Raw genomic sequence first — 12,573 nt, forward strand, 5'->3', positions numbered from 1 at the left:
TAGGGAACAGTAACCAAAAATGTGATTTCTAGAATTTCTGTCTGTTTGTTAGTACTCGCATCACGCAAAAGCTATGGGTTCGATTCGATGCGTTAGGTTTGACCCAACTTAATAACTAGTATACATTTTCAACTCGACGTCCCCACCCCTCTAAGGGGGCAATAGGTATAGCTTTTTGTCTTGTCAGTGAACTTTTACGGCAAACCAAGTCCCGGGCAACAGCTAGTGAGATATATGGCAAATGTTAATTGAGACCGAACAATTTTGTGGTTGTAACACTTACCATTCCTGTATAAAGAGAGAAATTAAAAAATTGAATATTCTTTAACATTTTATTTAAAGAGTTTAGAATTTGTACTGGTCACACAAAATGTACAAAATTAAGACTAAACTTGACAAGGAAGACGGTATGCAAAAACAAAATGATTTCGATATTGAGCGATTATCTGTCCGTTAATTTTTAAACTATTAATGTCAATGACACTTCAAACCTGTGCGAACCTGAGACTTATGATATTCCATCAAAATAAGTGCATGCACAGTGGCTTTGATAGTTCTAATACATAGACGCTTTTTCAAAACTGCAACACATTTATATGAGAAAAAAACAAATAAATAAACAAAAAGGAAGACTAAATCACATATTTGCTGGAAAAATATTTACAATGAACATAAAATAATATAAATCTCCCATTTCTATGAAATACGCAATCTATTTAATATTACACATAAATAAAATAAAGAATAAATAACTTGATTACAAATATCACAGAATATTAATTTTGTCACTAATAGGCACAGTGGGACTCTTTGGTTATAGGTCGCTTCAGTGGGTCATTTCATGAAAGTTGATAAGGCAGACATAAATTGCATTTTCCATTGGTTTCTTTGAATTCAGTGCGGAATAATTTTAACCTTATCTACATACAAAGAAACCAGTATCGATCGCTCGCGGTAAGCGGTGCCTAGATTAGAATTCAAAATTATTTAACACTAAAAATGCTACTATTTAAGTCTGAACGGCCCTTAGTTAATCGCATACTAATACAATCCCCGTAAGCAAAGTTATACACTGCACTGTTTAATCGAGATTAATAAGCAGTTTGAAAGATAAAATATGTCATCTCATAAACCCACCAACTTGCAGTTAAAACTATTTCATGCCCACACAAAACAGTGTTTTTAAAAGGAATACAATTTCAAGCACAAACATCGTAACTTCAACTACATAACCGCACTTTGTGCTCAACGTAATAACGATAATACTAATATTTTAGCCAATTTTAATCCTACAATTATCAGGGTCTTAGGTTCAGTGCTGAATGACGTCGTGGTAAAGGATTTTATTTCTGATAAAGTTCATCTCTGAATTCATATTACGAGTACTTCATTGCATATACCACAGGAGCCAATTATATTTTCGTTCGAGTTAAATCATGTAAATAAAATTAAAATAGAGTTTAACACTAGTTCCGCTGTATTTGCATGACGGGACGTCAGTCAGCACTTATTCTAATCTAAATATATACGCAATTTTGTGCCTAAATACTTTTTATCTTTTAATTGAAATAATTTCTAAAAACAAGATATTTTTGTACTTGAAACTTTTTTAAATTTTACAATAGAACAGGAACAATCTATAACTGTTCCGATTTGAAAAATAAATACTAAAAATTGCCTGCCAGCAGGCGAATAGCTTGGAAGTTATAGGAATTATTTACACTTCTAAACCACGTATTTACACATTTCACTATTATTTACAAAAAAATTTGAATGTCAATTTAAATATGCACAAACTTCATTAAATTTGTCGAAAACATTTCTAAAAGTACCAAACATTTATCACTCGATTCAGGCTGTATCTAACTTCAGGCATAAATAATTAGTCTCACATTAGAATTAGAATGGTAGATCAATATTAACTAGTTTCCAAAACATATTAAAACATTTGCAAAAAAAAAATATAATACAAATTAAAACATTGTTATTTTTCCTTAATTATAGCCGAAGTTAGATAGAAAAGAGTGTAAGCCGTTATGCTTCCTTTTTTATAAATTAATTTTATAGCTTTACCCTTTTTGGGGGGATCATGGTCAGAGGAGGTCTTCTTCAAAGCCTTCTCCGGTTAGTATGTGGGGCTCCCCAATGGCCGGCACCATGTGGGAGTACTCACTGGTCGCCCACAGATAGAGGTTCAGGGTTCGTTCCGTGCACTGGGCTATGAATCTGCAATCGAATATATGAATACTAATAAATATTTCTACTAATATTAAAAATGCGTTGTTTGTTTGACGGCCTCTGTGGCGCAGCGGTAGTACGCTTGTTTGTGACATAGGAGGTACCGGGTTCGAATCCCGGCCAGGGCATGATGAGAAAAGAACTTTTTCTGATTGGTCTGGGTCTTGGACGTTTACCTATATAAGTATTTATTATAAAATATAGTTTCGTTGAGATAGTATCTCGTAACACAAGTCTCGAACTTACTTCGAGGCTAACTCAATCTGTGTAATTTGTCCCGTATATATTTATATTTATTTATTGTTTATTCTTCATGCATTATCTATTGAATAAATTTTAGTAATAAGAGTGTAGAGAAGTTCCTTCATCCCGATTACAACTATAGTTCCCGTGAGATTTGCGAAAAACCTGTATTCGTTTGTAAGTGGCGCTAAATTCTAAATTTTTTTACATTATTTGCAAGATCATCGATTCAACCCGCAATAAAATAATCAACATATGTTAAATATAAAATAATCAATAATCACAATATGTCATAATTGTATATTGCGTTTTTTTGGTTTGTAACAAAAAGCAAACATTTACGAGGAATTTTTATTATACTTGACAAAAACATACACCTTAAGGAGTAACATTATACATACATGCCTTGCTTGTTTTTAATGATGAAGAAATCAGATTCAGATAGAAAGATCTTTTTTTTAAAAAAAAACCAAAGTTTTTCCCTTGCCATCAACATTCTAGAAATGTTGCACAATCCATTTAGAAAACCAAGTAACCAGCAACAATTTGTCAATGTTCCAGTTCACTGCTTGCCTTACGAAAGGTCTGACATCTCTATAATTGTTGGTTACAGGTGTTAGTTATTGGGAAGTTTGAATACAAACCAATGTTCATAAGGGAAATATTGTTAGGAAACCTTCACGTTCAGGCTTGTAACTCTGATCCATGCTGCATGCTTAAAAGCAAATCATGACATAACATGTTATTGCTGTTTCGCTTATTTATTATCACTTGAAACAGGACAGCGATAGAATTTCGCGCAATAAACCGCGCGTGCCCCGGGGGCAGCAGTGGCCATGATCCATAGAGTATAGAACACTATATGTATTACAAATGTTTCAACTGATTACTAACCTGACAAAAGGCCTGACATCTCCTTCATTGGCGGTCTGCAAGTTCTGGTAATATAGATGTCGGTGCTGTTTAGCAATGATCACCGGTGGGTATCCGGCTTGCATCAGGAGCAGGTTCATGAGCAAACGGGACGTACGTCCGTTGCCGTCTATGAATGGGTGGATGTGAACTAGTTTGTAGTGGGCTAAGGCTGCATATCTGAAATATATATATATATAATGTAATTATATAAACTATTAAGCTTTAACAGTGAAATGCCAAACTTCAGTCAAGTGTAATCGTTGACTGTGTGTGTATGTATGTAATAAATAATTGTGCGTTCTAAAAATATGTAGGTAACAAGAAATCATTTTGTGGCAATGGAACTTCCATTTGCCAAAAATTAGTTTCTTGTCATCGTATATACATACAAGCATATAATCACGTCTATATCCCTTGCGGGGTAGACAAAAGAGCCAACTGTCTTGAAAAAACTGATAGGCCACATTCAGCTGTTTGGCTCAATGATAGAGGCTCTTGTCATTGTGTTTGCCTAATATTGCATGATTATAGGAACAATGAAAAAAAAAATCCATAATGGTAAGCATGGATGGATGAAAAGTCAAGAATAGCTGTTTTTCATCAGTGGTATGATTAAGGTGATAAATAATTTATTTCTTACCGCACAGGGTGCAAGTCTATTGCATCTTCAGAGTTCAGCCACTCCAGGAACTGTGCCATTAGTCTTTGAATCTCTGAAGGTCCAGGTGGGATGTGGCCGCCAACATACACCTGTGTTCTCCTAAACTGACCACCTTCTACTGGGTCTACGTGGCCCAACACTCTCTTATGTATTTCAAGTATATCGCCCATCGTTATATCTCTAAGACGGTAAAGCAAAGTCGAATTAATATACTTCATGGCAGCATCTAAACCAAGGATCTCATTGTGCTCATCAATACTTTTGCCGGACACAGCTACTCTGGTCTCCAAAATACTCCGTGTTTGTGACAGTGTCATAGTATTCCCCTCAATAGCAACAGTGTGATAAATATGTTGGAAATATGCCTCTTTTTTAGCTCTACATAGTGCCGAATTGTTTTCAGGTATTGACAGCAATGCATCTCGTTTCTCATCAATCTTTCTCAGCATTTCTCTGTCCAAGTTTTCAACAATACTAGCCGTCCTTTGTCTATTCATCAAAGCTCCTGTATGTTCTGGGAAATTTGTTAATGCTAATGTGTACAGCTGATCAGCTCTCACTACATCCTGTTTAGTGTCTTCCAAAAATTCTCCGTAGTGATTTAATATGTCTGCATGTTTAGGTGACAGCGCAAAGGCATGTTGAAATAATTTTAATGCTTTATCAGCCTTGCCATGCTTCTTCATGTCCAAAGCAGCGTTGAGAGACACGACCGCTTCCGCGTCCCGAGCTTTATCATGCTTTTTATTGGTCACTGGAGGTAAAATTTCTTCATCGACTGCTCTCAAGTAATTACCATTCAAACCCGCTGGTATAGGCGAGAAGGGCTTGACCAACCTGCCGTCATAGTACAGTAACTTATGAAGAGATATTACAACAGCTAGCGTACACACCACACTAGATAATATTAACACAGTTTTGCACTTATCCAAAATCATTTTTCTATGAAGAGGTTTGTTAGAACACTGCATGGTTTCCTTTTCATTTGGTCTACGTATAAACAACATGGCTGTACTGTTGAGCTAAACATCTGTTATGTGATAAAATCTTGAATAAAATAGAAGCTCCGGATGATTCAGATTGCATTATTTTGATAAAATGTTTCAAAACACTAATAAAATAGGACCACGTATGGCCTAGCCATTGCTACTTTGACATTTAATAAATTGTCAAAAAATACATTGACTTGACAATGACAATATTTTTCTTCGTGACGGCAATGAAGTTAAAGTTATTTTATTTTATTATTATTTTTATACTCTTTGGTGGTCTGAGGGCCATCATTCTCTCAGATTTCTTTGAATTTGTTATCTTTGTTATATATGTACCTATGTATCAATTATTAGAAATATTTTTGGTACTGTGTGTTTTTCGCCAATCATTATGAATATCCTACAAAGGAACAAAATAGCTAGTGCAAGTTCTGGTAGCGAAGGAAAAATAAAATATGTGTGCTTTTTTCCCACGCAAAAGGCAATCAAGTGAAAAACCTTTAAAAAATTTCTTATTCTTTTTTATTCATTGGTCTGGCAATCTGTCACTATTTAAATCTCAATTCGATTAGTCTTTTCGAGATTTGGCGCTGTCTTTCCCGTAAGGGATGTATGCAGTGGTAACTATGTGTGTTGTGTTGTGTACCATAATATGTAGTAGTTGTGTTTTATGTTTTAGCAAGGTTTGAGCCTTTAACAATAACTTTTAAATGCATTTAGATTTTTTTTCTGGTTAATCCTTGGGAGTTAATAATACTATAAAATATGATCAAAGATGTTTTCAGGATAAAATAAACGACACAGTTTGTGAATAAAATATCTATTTTCTTTTAAGTTTCAATACATAAATTCACAACATTGATACACTCTCACAAATAAATAGTGAAGTTTTGCCACATCATACTTACTTATCATTCAGATCATTAACGTATACATAATAATATTAATTGTAATACTTATTACACATTTATATTGTCAATATAATAGGTAAATATTTAAGAAAATAATTACTTACATCAAATTAGAAATTCGCTACATTTTAAATAAAATTTCGCCGAATTCCCTTCAATGGCTGCTTGATTTTGCTTAAGATTTGCTAAACCGTCTCAATATTTTTGAAACAAAAATGTTGAGACGGCTTAGTCTTAGGCCACATTTCCATTACAGCGATAATTCAACGTTAGTCGCTGATAATATTTAGTCGCGACATAACTATCAGACGCCGACTACTCTTTTCTAGGTCACTTGCATTATATATAGCGACATTTTCATTACGATTTCTTCAACTATAACACTAGGTTACACTCGAGAAATTAACATGGCGCCAATAGAGCGCACTAGGACGTTGCATGTCTCATAATTTCCTGCGTTCAGGAGTCCATAATTATGGTCCATCAAAATAGCGACGTCTAATAATACTTATACACTACACTTAGCACTATTTTATGGCAGTATTGCAGGAAATTAGAGAGCAAACAACATGAGTTTCATTATAGTCAAGCAGCTATAAGATGGGCTGGGCTGCGGCCACTGTAATTTTTATATCTACAAGTGGTCACATTCTGTAGAGGCAAGTTAATAAATGCCAATGTTTATAATATATTTTAAGTTTTAAATATTATCATTTTATAAAAGTATCTATTAATTTATACAGTCATAATATTTAAAACGAAAATATTTATTTTTCCTATACTACAATATTTGTTAATTAATAGTTCCTAATAGTTGCAGATTTTATCAAATAAGATGAAGACGTCAATTACTATAATTATTTATTAGTTTCCAAAGTAAATAGTTCAAACACAATATTCGATGTCTTTTATAACAATGTAGGTAATTAACGTCATTCAACATTCTATTTACATGTGTAAATATTATAACATGAATCATAAATTAGTTAACAATTTGGAATCCTAATTTAAAACTCGCGTCCAGCGCGGTCATTGAAAATTTTAAATAATTTATCACCCGAGACGACTCACATGATAATACTATAAATTATAAATCCTCTCCAAAACTGCTAACTTTTCTGATCACAGCCTGAATTGGAAGCAATTAAATAGCAATAGTCGTTTTGATGAAAACAACCCTTAACTACATATAGTAAGAACATAAAGGAAATTATATTTCGAATGCTATAAAATAACAATTAATAAGCAGAATTGGCAAGTTATAGTGTACTTATAAAGTAATCAGTTTTGAGTAGATTTAAATAAATTACCTGTTATTTTCGGCTTAACATATCTTTGTCTAGAAAAAAGGCAGAGTTCTATGGGCTATGTTCAAATACTTAGTAAGTATATTACTAATTATTACTTATTAAGTATACTATGAATGCATTGATAACATAATAGAAATAGGAATGACATAAGACAAAAGAAATACCACAATATATTTAATACTAGGAACGATGTGTCGTCGTCTTGCACCGTACGCAATTTAAAAGCTGTCAAATAAAATTTAGAATTGAGGACTTCTATCAGTCTTGTATCATTCCCAATTATTCTATTAATTATTTTTTATTTCTTTTAATGGTTATCACAAGTCTTGGAAAGAACCATGCATTCGATTTTACGTACAATAAAAAAAAATATGTCCACTTAAATTCATTTGTGAATATTCTTAGATAAGATAAATTATTTTTTGTGACCTTTTATTTATCTTTATATTTTATTACATGTTAGTTAATTAAAAAGGCAATTGCGAGTTGCAACTCGTAGGTTTAAAGTATTCTTTTGATTGATAGATATATTTATATTTTGTCTTTGTATACGAATATAATAAAAATTCAACAATACATTCTATCAGTGATATATTTCCATCTCATATAATGCATAACTGAATTATTAGATTATAGCTTATATGTATTTATTCCAATCAATACTATACCAAATCAGCATAATAAATAAAGACAAATGGTATGCAACACTGGTGTCAGATTTTTGAAGCTACTTCGATACATTTTATCTGATTCTAATTTCCTATTTTTAAAAGTAAAGACTGATGTAGTAAAGTTTTTACACATTTGATAGTAAAAGCTATTCGAAAATAGAACAGTAGTCGAACTTAAGAAAATATAAAGGATAAAGTGTCAATCCAATTATAGCTATTAACTAGTTAGGCATCTGTTAGCATCAAGTCAAAAATCAAATCAAAAATGTGGCTATAAACAGTGGGTTTTCTTCTTTGTCTGCGTCGTAGTCCAAATTTGGATAGCATGATCATTGATTAATTCAGCTTATAGACAGATAGAATCCACAACTATCATGGTTGAGTATAGCGAGCAGCCCAGGGTGATCATGGTGCCCATTGCGATGGTGGAGTGGTACCTTCTGAAGGTCTTCAGCACTCGAACGTAGCGCGGACAGTGCGCCAACTCACCCAGAATTAGGGTACCAACCTGGAACCAAAAGTATAATATGAGTTTATGCAATACTTATAATTTTTAAAAGTATGTATGTCTGTAGTTACGTTGAAACTTTTATAATGCGTAGTGTAGACGATTCATTGCATTGATTCCTTTCAAAAAAAAAAAAATGTCATTCTAGGGGACATTATGTTAGAAAAATACAAATGTCAAAACATGATATCAATATTTTGATTGACACGATAAAAAAATCACAAATGTAGGTCTAATGTCCGTGAGTGCCAAATCTATCAACGTAAATACAGGGTGCCTGTTTTATTGTCATTTCTAATCAAATAATATCTACATACATATAATCACGTCTGTTTCCCTTGCCCACAGTCTTGAGAAGACTGATCGGCCAAGTTCAACTAGTGAAGCCATTTAATAATATAACTAATAGGTACTTATTTTATTAAGACTTGGCCTTTGATTATTAGTTGTCGATTTGTCTTATTTTTATTACAGAAATAACTGAAAAAAATATCTAGCTAATTCTGCTAGATATTTTTTTTATCAAAGATTTTTACTACGATTGTCGTTGCATTAAACCAGACATTACCTTTTGAATATGGCCTATTGTTAACTACATATTCTAATTAGATTTCAGATTGACATGAAGGTTAACTGAGGAATTAACTGCAGGCACATTACAACATAATGCGAGTTGCGAATGCGTTACGATGCAGAAATATGTGCAATTCTGAAACGTGTTGTATCTCTGGTTTTATGACAATGACTAGAAGTGCCCGCGACTTCGTCCGCGTGGAATAGTTATTTTGGGCATCATTAAAGCCCTCAAGGGTGAATAATTTTTCCCGTTTTTTTCACATTTTCCATTATTTCTTCGCTCCTAATAGTTTCAGCGTGATGTAGCCTAAAGCCTTCCTCGATAAATGATCTATTCAACACAAAAATAATTTTTCAATTCGAACTACTACTACTTAGTTCGAATTGAAAAAATATTTTTGTGTTCCTGAGATTAGCGCGTTGAAACAAACAGTTTTAAACAGCGGTTTATAATAGATAGTAGGGCACGTTCTCAAACTAACCTCCTGTCCACCACCGGCAGCCTCCTCCATCTGTGTTTTGATGTGCTTAGCGCGCAACATGGGTCGAACGAGGCGCATGCGCACGTATGCCTCTATACAGAACACAGTGAACATCAGTGCTATCTGTAACAAACCAAAACAAGCAACTTTAATACCTTAAATTTTAAGCAAAGCAAGACAGTTTTATTATTGAAATGTGTGGTTCCCGGCACTATTACAAAAAAGAATAGGACCACTCCATCTCTTTCCCATGGATGTCGTAAAAGGCGACTAAGGGATAGGCTTATAAACTTAGGATTCCTCTTTTAGGCGATGGGCTAGCAACCTGTCACTATTTGAATCTCGGTTCTATCATTAAGCCAAATAGCTGAACGTGGCCATTCAGTCTTTTCAAGACTGTTGGCTCTGTCTACCCCGCAAGGGATATAGACGTGATCATATGTATGTATGTATGTAAAAAAAAAAAGAATTTCAACGAAAATCATGTGGAAAACGTGTTTGTCCTAAATCAGTCAGAGTCAGGTTTTGAAGATAAAATTTATTTTGGGTTTGGTTCACAGCTTGTTCAAAAACGGCAGACATTTGCACAAAAAGAGAAAGAAAGCATATTTCGCTTCAAAATCATAACTTAAAAATATTGATGAAGTATTTACAAAGTTTAATATTAAATATCGTCACAGTATCTCAAATTCATCTTGAATGTAGAGTAGTAGGTACTTAGTCATCTTAAAATAGAATTTAATTGATAGAAATCAACTCGTCCGATGGGACGGATGAATCAATCATTAATGATTTTCAATTGAAGAGGTTTGAACCTTTAAGGAATGACAGCATTCTTAGACATTGGATATCGTGTGAGTATGGTCGACCTATATTTTTTTACCAGTATCAGATAGTATTTAAATCTACAATATACGTATAACTATTTTATTCATTCTCATAAGGAAGAGTACCACCTTTATTGCGTGATCTTCATAAAGTGGATGTGAGATTAATTATTACTGTAAACCCTGACGTGTTTCTTATCTAAATAAAGCTACATACAATATTTACTAATAATAATAGGTTGTTGATTAAAATTATGATTTTTTTTTTGGTTTAGTATACGGCAGAGAAACCTCACTCTCATATGGTTTTGGTTTGTAGGGACGGTGAATCATATCTATGTGATTGTTTATATATTAAAAACACCTCAAAAAAGGTCAAAAAGGTGTAACATCCTATTAAAAATTTAAGTTGATTCGTGTAGGTACTTACGAGTATGTGTGCTTGTTCAAAACTGACGCCTTGGAAGCGGCAGTAAACTTAGTTTTAAATAATTTATTTGACGTCAAACAATGTTGTGAGACCAAAAGATTTGACAATTTATTAAGCAATATGAAGTATCCTATAATAATGTATCCTATAACAATTTTGAATTTGAATTTTGTACAAAAAATATAATATCAATGTGAAAACATATCGAATCGATTAATAAGTGATATTATCACAGATCGCCACCCCGCCAGCACCAGCCACAAAACCGGTATTCAGCAGTTAAGAACCGTTAAATACATGTTCAGAATTAATTTCGCCCACCAATTAAAATGCAATTAATTCTTACTTAACATTTCACTGAAAAAAGCGCCAGCTTCATACTTTAACCAATTTTAGCATGCCTTGGGTTTGTTATACATATATTATATATATTGTATATAGGTATATAATGATATTAAGAAAATTGATTCTTGATTATTTATTAAAAAACCTTTTAAAAAATATCTTTTCGTATATAAATCTTAACTTTCGGAACTCAAAACCTCAAATACGTCATATGACTTCGTCCTACTACAGAATAGATAATATTAAAGTTACCACGTAATTGAACGCTATCTGATACAAAAACGAAATACCTCACTACCTATAATAAATATCAGCGAAGAAAGTGACTTTGTACCGTAGTACGCATTATGTAAATAAAAAAAAACACATCAAAAGCAGTGACGATGAATTATCAGCATTTTTTTTTATTTTTAACTACAACCTTACCTACCTATCTATGACTGTCGACCTTTAGCCAATGATTTCAATTCAGATATCACCGTTCCGTTTCCCGCTTTTTTAAATAAAGATTTATTTTAATCTGTTCCGAGATTAAACTTAAATCCAATCCAACGGTCTGTGAAAGGTACCTTGATATTTGAAAGTAACCTCAAAGTAAAGTAATTTATCGGTTTGTAATAAAAATAAAAGGCTCTAAAGGCCGTTGTATATATTTATCGATTAGGACTTGGATTGGGTTAAAGAGATTTAAAGTTACACGGATAAAAATAATACCTAAATTGAGAATACAATATGTATTTGTTTCCATGCTGGTTAGTAGCGTAGAAAAAACATTGTGTACCAGCTACAGCTTCCCTTCCCGTGCAGATTGTAAAGGCCTGACAAGGGAATGGCTAACAAACTTTGGAACCTTCTTTTTGGCGATGGACTAGCAACCTATAAGTATTCGAATCTTAATTCCATCATTAAACCGTACAGTTGATTGTGCTTTTCAGTATTTTTCAAGAGCGTAGTTTGTTACATATTGTACATACATATTATAAAGTCTTTGTTCCTTATGGGGTAGACAGATCCAGTGATTTCGATATGACTGGAAGGCCACGTTTAGTTGTATGCCTTAATTCGTTGCACTTTAAAGGCAAAATTACCAAATTGTATTGTGGTGTCAAGGTTGCATTAAGATAATGCTATAATACATATTTGCCAACATTAAATTGTAATTATGCTTTATCAAATGAAGACGGTTTGAAGAATAACATAATACGAAAGAAGGTCACTTTTAGGGGTCCATATTACCGTGGTCTCGGTTACTGGAGTCGTAGAAGTTAATTAGCGTTTAATGCACGTCGTGGTTGTTCATTTGCTGATGTGAAACGTTTTTAAAAAAAGAAAGTCGTCAACTGTATTTTTTTTTTTAAATTTCAATATATGTTACGGATCTATCAATGAAATTTATTTAGAACGGAACTCTCAGTAACAGAGTTCTGTTCACCCTTGACTAGATTATCTATGATCGCTAATGGC

General features: G+C 33.1%; 2 protein-coding genes across 2 annotated transcripts in view; both read right to left on the bottom strand.

Annotated features, from left to right (window-relative positions):
- Positions 1-318: 318 nt before the first annotated feature.
- On the bottom strand, positions 319-5,208 carry LOC106133009 (protein adenylyltransferase Fic). Its single transcript, XM_013332595.2, has 3 exons — positions 4,037-5,208; positions 3,376-3,573; positions 319-2,226 (listed from the first exon to the last, which is right to left on the bottom strand). Exons 1-3 carry the CDS (start codon positions 5,062-5,064, stop codon positions 2,094-2,096), a joined length of 1,359 nt encoding a protein of 452 aa, XP_013188049.1. The 5' UTR covers positions 5,065-5,208; the 3' UTR covers positions 319-2,093.
- A 1,596-nt stretch (positions 5,209-6,804) lies between these two features.
- Positions 6,805-12,573, bottom strand: part of LOC106133008 (transmembrane protein 205) — a 30,140-nt gene continuing 24,371 nt past the window's right edge. The window contains exons 4-5 of the mRNA XM_013332594.2: positions 9,508-9,630; positions 6,805-8,449 (exon numbers count right to left, since the gene is read on the bottom strand). Of these exons, the coding sequence (XP_013188048.1) occupies positions 8,288-8,449; positions 9,508-9,630 (285 nt within the window). The 3' untranslated portion in view covers positions 6,805-8,287. The remainder of the gene's footprint in view (positions 8,450-9,507; positions 9,631-12,573) is intronic.

This window comes from Amyelois transitella, chromosome 3 (genome assembly GCF_032362555.1).
Source record: "Amyelois transitella isolate CPQ chromosome 3, ilAmyTran1.1, whole genome shotgun sequence".
NCBI lineage: Eukaryota > Metazoa > Arthropoda > Insecta > Lepidoptera > Pyralidae > Amyelois > Amyelois transitella.